Here is a 15427-nt window from a genome sequence, read left to right as displayed (position 1 = left end):
TCCTCCGGTAAACGGGAGTTGCATAATCTCATAGTTACAGGAACATATATAGGTCATGAAGAAAGCAATAGCAACGTACTAAACGATCAAGTGCTAAGCTAACGGAATGGGTCAAGTCAATCACATCATTCTTCTGATGATGTGATCCCATTAATCAAATGACAACTCATGTCTATGGTTAGGAAACTTAACCATCTTTGATTAACGAGCTAGTCAAGTAGAGGCATACTAGTGACACTATGTTTGTCTATGTATTCACACATGTATTATGTTTCCGGTTAATACAATTCTAGCATGAAATAAACATTTATCATGAAATAAGGAAATAAATAATAACTTTATTATTGCCTCTAGGGCATATTTCCTTCATATTTCACTTGGGAAAGGAAAGGAAAGCTATTCCCAAGATTTGAGTCCATGGAGCCATTCAAAAAGCAAATCCAAAGCCAATTTGTTAAAAAATCCAAAAGATCTTTGGAAAAAGAAAAAGGCCAAAAATCATGGTGTTACAGTAAACTCATATGTTCCTGTTACCATCGTGCCAAGACTATCAACACGTAACCCCCACTCGAGATCTGCTGGATTTGACTCCATTACGCATTCCGGCAGGCGCATGCCGACCAGAGGTACAACATTCGCCTCGTCACCTAGCACTAGCTTGCGGAGGAGCAAATTGCCATTACGGGCATCATGGCATACATGGACAAGCAAAAGGCGATGCTCCTATCGTACCGCGCCTCCCGCGAAACCCGCCCCAAGCGATGGCGGCTCCGTGTCCTATAGGCAGAGAAAGAAGCTATGTTCGCGAAGATCGACACGATTGTGGAGGAATTTGACGAGACACCGAGAGGTTGCCAGCTCCACGTCGGCTGCGCCCTGCTACCACGACAACGAGGCCGACACGTCCACAGCCTCCGCCGATAGTGAGGAAGATTAGAGCGTGGGAGGCCGCCGCTGCTTGGGTGCCAAGAAGGCCCCCTCCACCGTCTTGTCGGGCCGCACAACTCTGAGCTTGCCCGCTTCGCAGATGCAGGGACCACTACTCTTCCCCTCCCGTTGAAGCTAAATTTGGTGGGCTCATCGCCGACCGATTAGCTTGCCCGCTTCGGGGATGCGGAGGCTACTCTTCCCATCCCGTGAAGGTTAATCTTGCGGGGCTCACGACTTTCCTGTGAGCTTGTTGCTGACCATGAGGAAGACATGTCATGGGAAACGGGCGTGGCGGCAACCGACGATCTTTTGGACTAGGTTAGAAAGCTTAGTCTGCTATAGTTTAGTTGAAATATGTCAAAAATGTAATGAATGTGCTCCGGTTTAGATGAAAATCATTCGGTTTTATGTAAAAAAATATCTAAATTTGAATGGAAGTTGTCAAGTTTGTTTAAATTTGCATCAAATGTGATCGGACGTTTGCATCTATCTTTTGATGGTTGACTCCGGAACCAGTGTCCGGTCCCATGTCCGGACAAGTGTGCAGATGGATGGTGCCTGATTTGAGGGTCGTCGTTGGAGATGCCCTTAAGAAGCATCACGAGAAGAACAGTACACCTGACAAATTGGCAGCCTTCTCCTGAATATTTTTGTCCTATGTACAAATACTGTACAGCTTTATGTGCAGAGAAGATATCTCTAGAATGAATCAAGAGGAATCCTATCAAATAATTGTTGTTTGTACAAATATTGGCCATCTATCATGCCCAAGCAGTTAGTTAAACTTCATTCTCAGTATGTATGTATGTATATGGAGTTAACAGCTACAGCTCCTGTATGCTGCCGAAATGACAAGAGTACAGCTTTCTGTGCGTTTCTGATGGTCACGAGCATCCTGGAGAAACAAAGCACATCGGTTAGTTTTTTCCAGCGAAATAGCACGTTGGTTGGGTGAAAAGAAGCAGCAAATGTTACCCAAAAGCAGGTTTTTCAGCCATCTTTCTCACCTTCTGATCTGCCAGTGAAAACCCTAGCAGCAAAAGATGCTCGGGCTTTGGGTTTAACTACGATGCACGGGATCAACATCTTCGCTCGCTTTACTGCAGTCTGCAGTGGTCAGCAGTATATACTCTCAGGATAAGACGAGAGTGACAAATGCCAAGGCGATGAGCGCCAAGAAGTGAATGGCCTGCAAAAGACAGAGGCCATTTCCAGGCACGTCAGATTCATGTCTCATATACACAAAGTAGAAATGCCAAAGACGACAGTGCCGTCTCGTAAAGAGTTAAGGCACCAGATATTCTCGGACGACGTATGATCCACATTCAGAAAGTTTGCAACGAACTTGCAGAATCTGAGAAGACGGAGCCCGAAGGGCCTTACCGTCCGCGTGGCATCCGATTCATCCATCGGCGGGAGGTAGCCGCGCAGGCCGACATTGTAGACCGGCGTGCCGTCGGGGTAGAAGAGGCCGTAGTTCCGCTCGGAGGCCGGCCCCGGCTTGAGGTTCTCGTTGAAGAGCGCGAAGACGTAGACATCTATGGGCACCGCCGGCCTCAGCGGCGTCCCTTGCTTCGACTCTATCCTCCGCAGCAGGTTCCCGATGTAGATCCCGGCGTACTGCGGCGTGGCGCCTGCCTCGTCGGGGTCGCCCCTGGACGGCCACCCGGTCTCGGAGATCTTCACGTCCACGTCGGCGTGGCCCAGCGCCTGGATCGCGGCGTACACTGAGTCCACCTGGGCGTACAGCATGTTGTCGTAGTTGAGCCCCGTGGTCGGGTCGGTCACCCCGGCGTTGGGCTGGAACAGCACGTACTCCAGCGGCACGCCGGTGGGGTCGTCCTTGTAGGCGAAGTACGGGTAGCAGTTGATGAGGAACGGGGACCTCGCCGCCGACAGGAAGTCGAGGAGCGGCTGGATGTACGGCACGACGTCCGGCCGGAACGCGCCGGCGGACGGAGGGTAGGAGCTGCCCATGATGTCCAGGGAGTGCGCCGTGGTGACGTTCACCTGCCCCTGCAGCCCAAGCGCGCCGAGCGCCTGGTACACGGACTTCATCGCCGGCAGGAGGCTGTCCTTGAGGTCGGTGTCGTTGCCCTTGAACACCTCGTTCCCGACGGTGATGCAGGTGATGCGCGTGCTCGGGAGGTACGGCCGGACGTGCTGCTGGACCCACGCCCGCGCGGCCGCCGGGTCCACCATCGCCGACACGTTCTCGTTCCCGATGCCGATGACGAACTCCACGCCCGTGTCCAGGAACGCGCTCAGCACGTTCTGGTCGGCGTCGTAGAGCTTCACCTTGCTCACCTGCATCGACCGGAGGAGCATGGACACGCGGGACGGCGAAGGGAGGTTGTCCGCGATCTGCCCGTAGTTGATCCCGATCGATAGGCCTCCGGCTGCCACCGCCTCATCTGCTGCGATTGTCACAAGTCAGAAAACAACGATCTGCATGCATGCATGCATGCATGCATCGACATCAAGTTCACAGAGACAGAAACTGCATTCCGCGCACAGGCAAAACGGGAAGATGACTAATTGGAGATCTTGACGACAACGTTCACTATATCCATGACTAATTGGAGGTCGTGATTAATTTGATTATGGCCGCTTGGATCATATTAGTACAAAACATCCATCAATTTTGTCCAACTGGAGATACGTCCTCAAAGGTTCAAAATAAAATGAACAAAAATCTAAGCTGCATCTACCTACACGGTAGTAATTTCCTCCGTTCACTGTTATAAGAGGTTTTGGATATTTTAATATAAACTGCATACACTGAAATGAATGAACAAACACATCAAAATGTGTCTACATATATCTGATTTAGAAAAAAAAGTTAGAACATGAGGGAGTACTTGTTTATTGCACGATACAGTGAAAGCTGGGGTCCACATGTGAAAGAGCATGTGAATGGGGCATCCTACCAAGAATCAAGCCAATATAAAGACTACGTACGTTGTCAAACACCTTTTTAGAGTATTTCATTTTGTAACAGTCATCCAGTGGCCACAAGCGATCTAAAAGTACACCAGGTTTAGCTAACAACTGTAATCAGCAAGCCACTTGGCCACCCTTTGGGAGATACTTTACGGGGAAAGTCATCGCAGCTCAGCACCAGATCGGATCCACGTCAATTTGGGAAGGAAAGCAAAGGGAAAATAGTGCCGGAATGGCTTGGATTTGGTATTGGGATTTGGGAGATGCTCCCAAGTGGTACGTAGTGGGCAGCCTTCCTTACGCCATGGAGCACCTTGAGGGACCATGTGAGCTCCCTGGATATTCGTTTAAAACGTACTACGTCGTGATAAGTGATAAGATAATCTCAGCAAGTACACCTAACAACCACTATCGATAGCTAGATCGTCATGTCATGCTGTTACTTGAGGGAAAATCAGGCAGCCAAGATTAAATCTTATTTTTTGGGGCTTGAAAAAAACCTTTTTGAGACTAAGAAAGAGAGCAAAGATCGCATTCCGAAAAGAATTAAAGTAAAATAAACGCATCAGATATCAGACAGAAACTCTGTATACAGAGGAAACAAGAAATGAAAGACCACTTGGCTCTATGATCAATGATGTGGTGTAAGTTTGACATATGGCAATGGAACTAGGTAAACATCAGTTTAGACAAGGGGAGTGTTTAGACAAATGGCATGCAAAGCATTTACAAGGAAAATAAAGGAGCGCAGCTTTGAGCCCAAACCGAAACGAGTTAGCGCTCTAGCTACCGGGTGAACCACAAATTGGAAGGCCGTTTTGAGCTTCATCATGCAATGATCATGTACACAGTCTCTAATCCAACTCTCTGTGTGCCCCGCAAAACCCTCTCTAGCTAGTGTGCGAAGCGAATATGCAACGACGACGTTCCCCCGCTGCGTGAATACGCGAGGATGTATAAGTCCCAAAGTTGCGCGGCGCTCACCTGCTGTGGCCGTGAGAATGATGGCGAAGACGAGGAGGAAGACGCGAGGCGGCGACCCGGTTCTTGACGGCTCCGGCACGGCCATGGCCGGACGAGTGTGGACGCAGATAGCTTGAAGCTCCGATTCCAGCCAGGCACTGGGGAATGCTTGACCTCTCGATGCTCGCGAGTTTGTGTGGACGGAGTGTGTCTGCGCTGCGTTTTGCTTGCGTTTTTGGGGCTTGGGGTGGTGTTTCGGGATATTTAAGGGGCGGCAATGGTGAGGTGACGACCGACGACAGTTACAGCCGTTGGTTAGGCCCCGCTGCGTTGCGTGTGCTTCTGGATCGAGGGTTTTGTGCCTGCCTGATGCAGGAAAGCGCGATGAGGGAGAGCGAGGTCGGGACGGAAACGAGTGTGCGCGTGGGCCGGTCCGGCGGCAGGTACAGCCCTGCTGCCTTATACATGTGCGCCGTCGACGCGTGTCGACCTGGTATCTCCGCCGCGCCGACCATTCCATGTTCGGGGCGGGATCCGACGTGTGCGCCCGCAGGTTGGTACCCGCATTCCCCTCTCGTGATTCCGTGCTTCTCTCGGCCCAATCCTCCCTCCGTCGAGCCGGCCGGTTGATGAGATGCTTCCTCAGACAAAAAAATAGGCCCGAGCGGCACGAATCACGCCGCAGGTTTCAGGCGAGGCAACGAGACGCAAGTTGAAGGCCACACGCATATGCATTTTGTACTGGACGTCCGAGAATGAATGGTTTCTCCCAAACGGGAAGCAAGGTTAAGTCGACGGGTCCGTCCTAGAGCGGGACCACGCAGGCGGCAGGCTGGCATTGGTGCGCGGTGATGGGGCGGTGGCCGTCGACGCGATCCGGCTGGGTGCGCCCGACACCGCCTGTGACGCCGCTCCGACTCGGCGGCACGTGGACCGGGCCCGCCGCCCGATCGCGCGTCCGTCAGACTCGCCGCATTCCGGTCACGGGCTGCCTCCTTTCTTGTCCACGCCGACCTGCGACATTTGCCACATACAGTAATCTTGGTAACACGACGGACCAGGCACCGCGCGAGCCTGTGGAATTGGCGCATTAGCTCAGACCCACGACTGAATCCTATGAATCGTGAGTAGTGACAACAATAATTCGATACGCTACATGTGAGCAACATCGTGATCGACGATCCCTTTTCTTCCATTTGGCACCTTTAATTCGGCATCTTTGCCCTACAAATCGTCCTTGAGCCAGTTCATCGTCTTTTGTTTCCTCAACTTTTGTCCGCACTGCGCTCCCCACGACCACGACCAGGGACGGCCAGTCGCTTGCTCGCCCTCTCCCTGCCACAGTGCCGCACCTAACCCGATGGGATATCCAGTACAGGTACACGCGAATCCATTTTGGACACGCACGCTTCGTGCCGACCCTATTATTACATCTCTTTTCTTCGCACCAAACCGCAAAAGGTCTTTTCATGCGTGTTTATAAAAACGTACGTATACACCAACCAACATATACCGCCAAAGATCACAGCAATTTCGGAGTTGAAAAAAGCATCTCCTCGCGCTGTCGAGATCGATGTTTTCGTGGCGGTGGTGGTGTGTTACGTATGTATACTTTACCCCCAGGTCAAGTGACACACCTTTCTGTGCCAAAGCATCCAGATAAATGGGATGTTGTTGCTGCGATAACAACAAATGCAATGCGCGCGGCACAACACTCGTCCGGGGAAGATTCACCCGTTCTTGTTTCGTGGACGTGGCGAGAACGGCGGCGAACCTGAAACCGATTGACGCGCCACAGCAATACCCACGGCCGTCCACGTCAAGATGTGCTCGACAGATTCCACATATCCACATGAGAACGTAGAGAGAACGACAAAATAAAATGCACTTGCTCAGGTTAAAGTTGACGGCGACGAAGTGAGAATAAAATTTAGCTAAGATTCAGGCGACAGCTACATATGCAGGCAGATCAGATCAGACAGAGTGTCAAAGATTGAATGAAACTAGTGCTGCTGCTACATGCTAGTAGAGGTCGGACTCCTTGTGCGTCTGGATGACGAGGTCGGAGGTGGGGTAAGCGACGCAGGTGAGCGCGTAGCCGGCGCCGACCTGCGCGTCGTCGAGGAATGACTGGTCCGACTGGTCCACGCCGCCCTCCAGGACCTTGCCGGCGCAGGTGGAGCACGCGCCGGCGCGGCACGAGTAGGGCAGCTCCACGCCGGCCTCCTCCGCCGCGTCCAGGATGTAGCTGTCCTCCGCCACCTCGATCACGCTCTCCTTCCCCTCCGGCCCGATCAGCTTCACCTTGTACACGGCCGCCGCGCGGAAGTCGCTCCGTGCTCTTGAGCCTGTCAGCGTTGGCGCCATTCTCGCCGAGCTCAGGTGCAAGTGCCGTGGCTGTTGTCTGGTGCTGTGGTTCAGGCGTGGGTTCGTTCTCAAGTTGCAGAGAATTGGTGCCGCGAATGTAGTTGCCATCTCGGGTGCTTGGGGTATGCTAAAATGGTAATCATCGTTCAGAAACAAGAGAGGAGACGCTATAATAACAGGCAGAAAAAAGAACAAGTTTACAGGCACCAAATTCAAGCAGAAATATTTGGCCCCAAAATTCCCATTTTTGGGTGCATTAAGGCTTGACATGTGTGCTTAACAAATTGGTTTTACACTACTTCAAAGCTCAACACTTCAGTTAGACCTGTCCCAAAATTATGCTTTACCAGGACCATTTTAAGAAGCACTTATCTACTATATACGGCAGCGGAATTATTTAGAAAGTATGGTGTTGATTGAGCTATAGGATGTGACCAAGCAATCAAATTAGTATTTCTGGCTAGAAAATACTCCCTCCACTCCTTTATGTAAGGTGTATAATTTTCAGCACGGTGACCAAGGCACATAATTATACACAAGTTGGGAGAAAATTAACCTTGACTAAATTATTTATTAGTGGCAAGTAAATCATTTAAACTAGGAAAGTAAGATATATGCACAATCAGGAGAGAGGTACTTTCCTTTATCTCTTTAAAAGAAGAGACACACGCAATCGGGGAAAAGATACTTACTAGAGGCTAAAAACGGATTTTTGAAGAATTGGAAGAAATGCACCTTACATTGTGGAATTTTATCAAAAAACAAATGCACCTTATATAAAGCAATGGAGGGAGTAGGTCTGAAAGCGAGTGCTAAAATGAAGTAAAGTGTCACAACTACGTCCTACCCGTCTTACTAGGTACCCGTCTGTTCACAAATGTAAGATGTTTTGGCAGTTACAAAGGAGCAACGATATCATCTGATCACGGAAGTTTGGCATATCCATTTCTAAAAAAGCAATATGACTCTTCCACACGACACCTTTCGCATGAAAAAGGCAGAAGAATGTCCCGAATGGGCCATAAAACTTAGACATTAGAAGCTAGTTGATCAGCATGGATCAAAAAAGTTAATCTCTGACAATGGACATTAGAGTACAAGCAATGTCATTGCAGTCAAGTGCCTGATGAATAAAAGATACCCAGTTGCAGTCAATAGTTTTTCACAACATGTATTTGGGATTGGGATATGGATGAGATTGCAAAGTGCATGACACATATCAAGTCTATCGTAGTGAATCAGCTTTTCCATTTATGTAGGAAACTCTATGCGGATCTTTGTCATCCGCACTTGAATTACCCGCCGCATGGTATAGTGTGATGCGAGACCTTTTAGATTTCCTTTTCACCACAAAGCTCTTCCAGAGTAAGCTGAAACCCTTACAACATAAGTAATGCCGATAAGAGTAAGCGCGGCATCTTTGACAGCATGTTGCGCATGTTAAGCCCAATACTCTACTTTACATATTTGCAGATAAGGTTGTGGTTTGGGCCCTGAAACCAAGCCATAATTTATATGCTGCTGATGTCAAAACAGAAAGTAATGTTAACTGATACCACTACTGCTTATTAGATTTGGGGTTGGACAGTTGGACTTGGACCCATATAATTCGACAGGTATGGTCAGAACTCAGTATAGCACTATCAGATTTGTCCAGCCTACAGAAAACTCAAGTAATCAGCGCAACTCATAGTGAGAGGGAGGGAGCAGAGCATGAGTGGCGAAGCAGGCAATACGAGGTGCAGACGGGGGGTTTCCCTGCATTGCACATTCGCATCGCACTAGAGTCTACACAGGCGAAACCAGCCAAGTGATGAACATTGAACAGTGGTGGTTTACCGTTGCATTTGGGCACCACTTGTCTGACGCGGGATTTGGAACTTGGAAGATGGGATGAGAAGAGCAGAGGAGACTGACCTGGTAGGAAGGAAGTGTGCCGCCGCGCTGCAATCCGGAGCAAGGCTGAGCCGACCGAAGGCGAATGGGGAGAAGAGGAGGAGCGTGGAAATGGAACGGTCACGGGGCGCTGGGATACGGATGGGGGCGGGGGGAAGAGAAGAGACGCGTCAGCAGAGTTTGGTTTTAACTGGGACCCTTCGTCCGATCCCACGTCCACGCGCCATTCGGCATTGTGCGCGGACGGGAGCACGGATCCGACGGTAGCGCTCGTGCTGGACGGACGCGACGGCGACAGACGGTGGAAGCGGCCTATAGTGACCAACTATCTATGCTGTGGCCTGTGTGTGCGGGTGATAGCTGGGTGGTCAAGGGGAGCTGAAACAGGCCCGTTGGAACGGCCGCGTCTAGCTGCATCTAGGCAGAAACACATTAGGCCCACGGAGCAAGGGGCTGTCGGTTCATTTTCTTGTAAGACCATCCACAATGGTGAGTAACACTAGTAACATACACATATCCCTAGACTTTGTTACTACCTTCATAGTGGGTAGTAACATAAGTGTGGTAACATGCAAAGCTTCATTCATTAGGTTATAGACTCATAATATTGCATTGGGGCATGTGATGTTACAGTAACTAGCTAAGTTACTATAACTACCTCTCTCCTCATTAACTCATTGCCACATAAGCAAATTTGTTGAGTGTAACTTGATGTTACTGCTGAAGTTACTCCCACTGTGGCTAGTCTAAGGCAAAAAACCGCAAAGACTGTATTCATTTCCTCGGGATAAGCACCTCCGGCTTCTGGGTGTATATATCCGGGGCGTAGTACCTCACCTAGTTTCCGGAGGCGTATCTTTCCTCCAATACGCCGACAACACTATCTTGTTAGTTGAGGGCACAGAGATTGATATTATTAATGTTAAATTGCTTCTACTCTGCTTTCAAGAGTGCTACACATTTCAATAAGAGTGAGGTTATGGTGTTAGGGTACTATGAGGATTTTTGGCGTCCAACTTAATTGTCGGCTAGGGTCCTTCCCCACATCTTCCTATTGTCCGGTGGTGACGAAGATCCAATTTAGGGCCCGTTCGGAACGTCTCCACGAGCCAGCTTCACCAAACTCCGCGTAGAAAACACCACGAACGCTCCTACTCTCAGAAGCCAGCTTCACGGAGCACGTCCTGGCGTAGTGTATTTTTATGGAGCAGCAGAATCCCAACTCCTAAAAAACGAGGAGGACGAGTTGATGCATATTTACATGGCAATGCCCCTCCGAAGTGCCGCGTACCGTTTCGATCGCTGGAAGCCTCTCGTCTCGCCACACTCGAGCGACCACGCGCGCCCAGTGGGACCGACGCTCGCCTTTCCTATCACGCTAACCCTAGGCAGCCGCCAACCCCGCTGCCGCCAGTATGCCTCCGCTCCCCCTCGCATCTTCGCCACATCAACCTCGCCAGGAATAGGACCATCAGCCTGACGCCTCATCCACATGAACGCCGACATAGTGTCGCCGGAGTTCCTCGCAGAAACGAGCAGACGGCCAGTTCGGCGCCGCCAGGAAGCTTTGACGTGTTCAACTGTGAGGTCGTCCCGCTGTTCCCCTTCCCCTACCTCTCTGTTTTCAAACCACTGTGTAGTGCTACAGGAGCTTCGGCGCCAAAGTTGCCGAATGCTCCTGTCTCCCATGGGAAGCTGGCTAGCGCTGGCTCCCACGAGAAGCTGGCTAGCACGGGAGCCAGGAGACGTTTCGAACGGGCCCTTAGAGTCAAGCCTTGGCAAGGTAGGTGGCTTTCCAAGGCGGCAAGGACAATTTTAATTAATTCATCTGTGTAGAGTCTGCCCATGTTTATCATGGGCTTGTATGTGCACCACGAGAGCCTTCATTAGGAGATTGCTATGTATCAATCCAAGTCTTTTGGGGCTGGCGAGGGCCACAAGCAGAAATACCACATGGTGAAATGGGCGAATATGTGTAAGCCTAAGGATCAAGGCGGTCTAGGGATAATCTCGACCAAACGGATTGACGTAGCCTTGCTTTCTAAATGAGTGTGGCGCATAATGAATAATGTGGGCGTGCTATGGCTCACTATTATTCACGCCAAGTTACTGAGGGGTTAGGCACTTGACTGTCAACGGTCGGGTGGCTGTCAATTCTGGCAATCCGTGATCCAACTCATGCCCGTATTACGCATTGGAACTCGATTTATGTGGGATCAGGCTCATCCACCCTCTTCTGGTTTGACCGGTGGGAAGGTGATAGTCCGTTTGCTACTCTGTTCCCATCTATTTTCATCATATGTGAGTTCCCCACATTTTGGTTGAGGCTGCCCAAAATGATCTTGGGCGCCTCGCTATTTGTCGCGCTTTCTGCCATCCTGAATGAGACAAGTGGGAAAGCCTGTCGGAGTGTGTTGCTCTTCACAACCCAAGCCCTGAACTGGACCATGCCTCCTGGCGGCTCGGGGCCAACAAACAATTCTCTGCTCGCTCCCTTGATACGTCCATTTTGCATCATGTTTACCTACTGTTATTTACTATGCTTTTATGCATAATAATGCCTTTTGGAGTAATTCTAATTCCTTTTCCCTCATAATATGCAAGGTCTACACAAAGAGGGAGAATACCGGCAGCTGGAATTCTGGACCTGGAAAAGCTACGTCAGAGTTACCTATTCTGCACATCTCCAAATGAGTTGAAAATTTACGGAGAATTGTTTTGGAATATATGAGGAATATTGGAGCAAATAACCACCAGAGGGGCCCACCAGATGGGCACAACTCACCTGGGCGCGCCAGGGAGCCCAGGCGCGCCTTGGTGGGTTGTGCCCTCCTCGGCCCACCTTCGGTGCCCCTCTTCTGGTATATGTCATTTTGACCTAGAAAAAAAATAAAGAGAGGACTTTCTGGATGAAACGCTGCCGTCTCGAGGCGGAACTTGGGCAGGAGCACTTTTGCCCTTCGGCAGAGCGATTCTGCTGGGGGAACTTCCCTCCCAAAGGGGGAAATCATCATCATCATCACCAACAATAACTCTCCCATCTTGGGGAGGGCAATCTTCATCAACATCTTCAACAACACCATCTCCTCCCAAACCCTTATTCATCTCTTGTGTTCAATGTTTGCACCGGAACCTTAGATTGGTGCTTGTGGGTGACTAGTAGTGTTGATTACATATTGTAGTTGATTACTATATGGTTTATTTGCTGAAAGATTATATGTTCAGATCCATTATGCTATTTAATACCCCTATGATCTTGAACATGATTATCATTTGTGAGTAGTTACTTTTGTTCTTGAGGTCATGGGAGAAATCTTGTTGCAAGTAATCATGTCAACTTGATATGTCACTGGTACAACAAGGTGATATACAAACGGTTTTTAACCCCTTTCCACGACGGCGTTTCGAAAGGTCGCCAAGTGAGTGACTGCGATAGGGGGTCCTTCCCACACAACCCAGAAAACATCGGGGATAGGCCCTCCTGGCACACATGCTCGGCAAAATGGGGTCGTGTACGACGGGCGAGCGATCAAATACGGTTATACGTACAGTTGTGCTAAAAATACAATTATATAGGCCAAATCGTTTCCGGTCGTAAGTACATCCCACATAGTCAGTCCATGCTAAACGTTTCCGTTTGTATGTACATTCCACGTAGTCATTCCAAGGAACACGTTTCCGTTAATATGTACATCCCACATAGTTAATCCAAGAAGTACGTTTCTATTCCTATATACATCCCATACAGTCACTCCAAGGAAAATATTTCCGTTCGCAGGTACATCACACACAATTTTCCCCATCAAATTGTTTGTGATAGTGTTGCTATTGCACACGATATTAACAATTTTATCGTTTGCGTTATTGAATGCATCACACACGGTGCGTTGAAGAAACTGTGTGGCAAAGCTGTCCATCACACACACTCTTTATGTGGTAAACGTTTGCTTAGGGTGGCCTAACGCAAGCAATTTTTAAGAGGATGTCGTGTGTGATTGTTCATTGATCCAATACAGTTTATTTCTAGAAACTGTGTGTGTTGCCTGAGGTCACCGCCCACGATATTTTCTCAATAACCTTTTGCAATAAAAAATTTTAATTAGCAGGCTAATTGGCCATTAGCAGGGTAATTGTCCTATTATTAATAATCCATTTATTAATCTAATTGACATTTAATATTAAGCACAGAATATATTTCATTTCCACATTAAGGAAGTAGAATTTCATAATTGAAATAAATCAGAGTACAACATCATATAGCTTCAGCACTCAGCTACCCCATTACACAACTGCAGCAGCACCAAGTTTCACATGTAACATCTATAACCTTTTGAAATTAGCATCATAGACGGCACATAGATAGATGAATCTCATCTGGAAAACTGCTAAAGCGGAAGGCGAATATTGAGCCTTCTTTGATGTTGAAGGACTTTCCGACTTTAGGCCAGTGCATGTGGATGCTTGACAGTCCATCCTTCATCCTCTTCAGGAACACTTCAACATTGAACCGTGGGTGTTGTATGAATACCTTCCTTGCCTCCTAACCATACAAGTGGTTTGAGAGGTAATCATTGGTGAACTACTTTGGAAAGGTCTAAAAACAAGGACGTGAATAAATATCTTCTCTATATTGGAAATGGGGCAAAGGAATAGAAAAAAGGCAAGGTATAACAGTTAGTACCATCATGTAGTGAACTGATGTCTTCTGCATTGTGCAGACAAAGATCATGTTGTTTTTTGTCGCTAATTTCTTTATCCTAACAATCTTTATGAGTTTTTTGACTTGACTGATATTCATGGACAACTCATTTCCCCATATGCAAAAAGGGTTAAACAAAATCTCTGACAGCAGGACCTACATGTGCAAGACCAAATTGTTAAAAACCTAAATATTAGAATGGTTCCTGCAATTTCACAATAATGTGATATTAGACAAAGGACCATGCATGTGCAAACCTCGATTGTAAACCTCAGTGCTTCCCATTTTTTCCCTGCAACATATATAAGGTAGTTAGTGATCAGGTTAAGTGAAGGTTTGCATGCTATCAGTAAAATATGTTAACGAAAAATAAGTACATTGCAGATTCATCAGATTAATTCAAGCCACATGGAAAACCCATTTATCCAAACCAAGCATGATTAAGAACTAGGAAATATAGCAGTTGTATATGTTTCTCATGTATTAAGTGCAACCAAATTCGATTTATTCCTCACATGCACAACACTACAAAATTCTACCCACGATAATTGGACATCGCATTGCAGAACTGAACCAAGTAGTTAACTAAACACCACAACAAATGAACCAAACATTAACTAAGCACCACATTGCACAATATAACATACTCCTGATAGAAGATCAGACAGTTAACCAAACCAAGCATGCTTAACAACTTGGAAATATAGCAATTGTATTTGTTTCACATGTATTTAGTATAGCCAAATTTGATTTATTTCTCACATGCTATATAATAACATAATGCACCCATAACAATTGAACATCGCATTGCAGAATTGAACTAAATAGTTAACTAAACACCACAACAAATGAACCAAACGTTAACTGGGCACCACATTGCACAATGTATAACATACTAGAAGATCAGACAGTTAACCAAACCGAGCATGCTTGACAACTTGGAAATATAGCAATTGTATTTGTTTCTCATGTATTTTGTAAAGCTAAATTGGATTATTTCTCACATGGAAGACAATACAAAATTTCAGCCCGAATAATTGAACATCACATGTGTAGAATTGAACCAAATAGTTAATGGAAGATGACAACTAATTAAGCAAACAGTTAATAAGTGAGCACCACATTGCATGACATATAAAACATATACACTAGGGCAATAGATTGCATGGTAAAAGTAGATAGCACAATTCACTAGAATTTGTTAAGTAAAGGTAGGTACAGCACATGCAATGGGTAAACCAAGCATGCTTAACCAGCGTAGCTAGCAAACTAACACATAGGTCCTTATAGTGAGCTAATAAGACAAGCTACTCTTCATTGTCGGAGATATCAATGATGATTGGCTCCTTGGACATGGAAGATGGCGAGGCCTCCACATCGTGGGTGCCCTCGTCGTCATGGTGAGTTGCATGAGCCGCTCTGGGCACCAACCTGCTGGCTCTCGAGTTGAGGTAAGCATGGGCACGCTGAGAAAACACCTCGTAGTCTTTATCGAAGGCACCGAGGGTGGCCTCAAGAAAACACCACGAAATGTCGTTTAAAGCAGACAACCGCGTCGCGGCGTCGGTGCGCGAGGCGTCGATGGTGGCCTCAATGGCGAGGTGCTCCTCCAAGATCTGGGGGTCGACA

The 15427-nt window shown here is 47.8% G+C and overlaps 2 protein-coding genes across 3 annotated transcripts; both read right to left on the bottom strand.

Moving 5' to 3' along the window:
- Positions 1–1489: 1489 nt before the first annotated feature.
- On the bottom strand, positions 1490–5087 carry LOC119364214 (glucan endo-1,3-beta-glucosidase 14-like). Of its 2 annotated transcripts, none has more exons than XM_037629640.1 (4): positions 4858–5087; positions 2314–3347; positions 1938–2119; positions 1490–1825 (listed from the first exon to the last, which is right to left on the bottom strand). In XM_037629640.1, the coding sequence occupies exons 1-3, from the start codon at positions 4940–4942 to the stop codon at positions 2063–2065; spliced, it is 1176 nt and encodes a 391-aa protein (XP_037485537.1). In that variant the 5' UTR covers positions 4943–5087; the 3' UTR covers positions 1490–1825; positions 1938–2062. The 2 variants fall into 2 exon arrangements, with proteins under 2 accessions (XP_037485537.1, XP_037485538.1); XM_037629641.1 differs by having other exon boundaries at positions 2314–3344; positions 4858–5086.
- A 1641-nt stretch (positions 5088–6728) lies between these two features.
- LOC119364212 (ferredoxin-1-like) lies at positions 6729–9268 on the bottom strand. Its single transcript, XM_037629639.1, has 2 exons — positions 9121–9268; positions 6729–7330 (listed from the first exon to the last, which is right to left on the bottom strand). Exon 2 carries the CDS (start codon positions 7309–7311, stop codon positions 6859–6861), a length of 453 nt encoding a protein of 150 aa, XP_037485536.1. The 5' UTR covers positions 7312–7330; positions 9121–9268; the 3' UTR covers positions 6729–6858.
- Positions 9269–15427: the final 6159 nt, after the last annotated feature.

This window comes from Triticum dicoccoides, chromosome 2B (genome assembly GCF_002162155.2).
Source record: "Triticum dicoccoides isolate Atlit2015 ecotype Zavitan chromosome 2B, WEW_v2.0, whole genome shotgun sequence".
NCBI classification, from domain to species: domain Eukaryota; kingdom Viridiplantae; phylum Streptophyta; class Magnoliopsida; order Poales; family Poaceae; genus Triticum; species Triticum dicoccoides.
The sequence above is the reverse complement of the archived record's forward strand: the minus strand, read 5'-3'. Positions and strand labels throughout refer to the sequence as shown.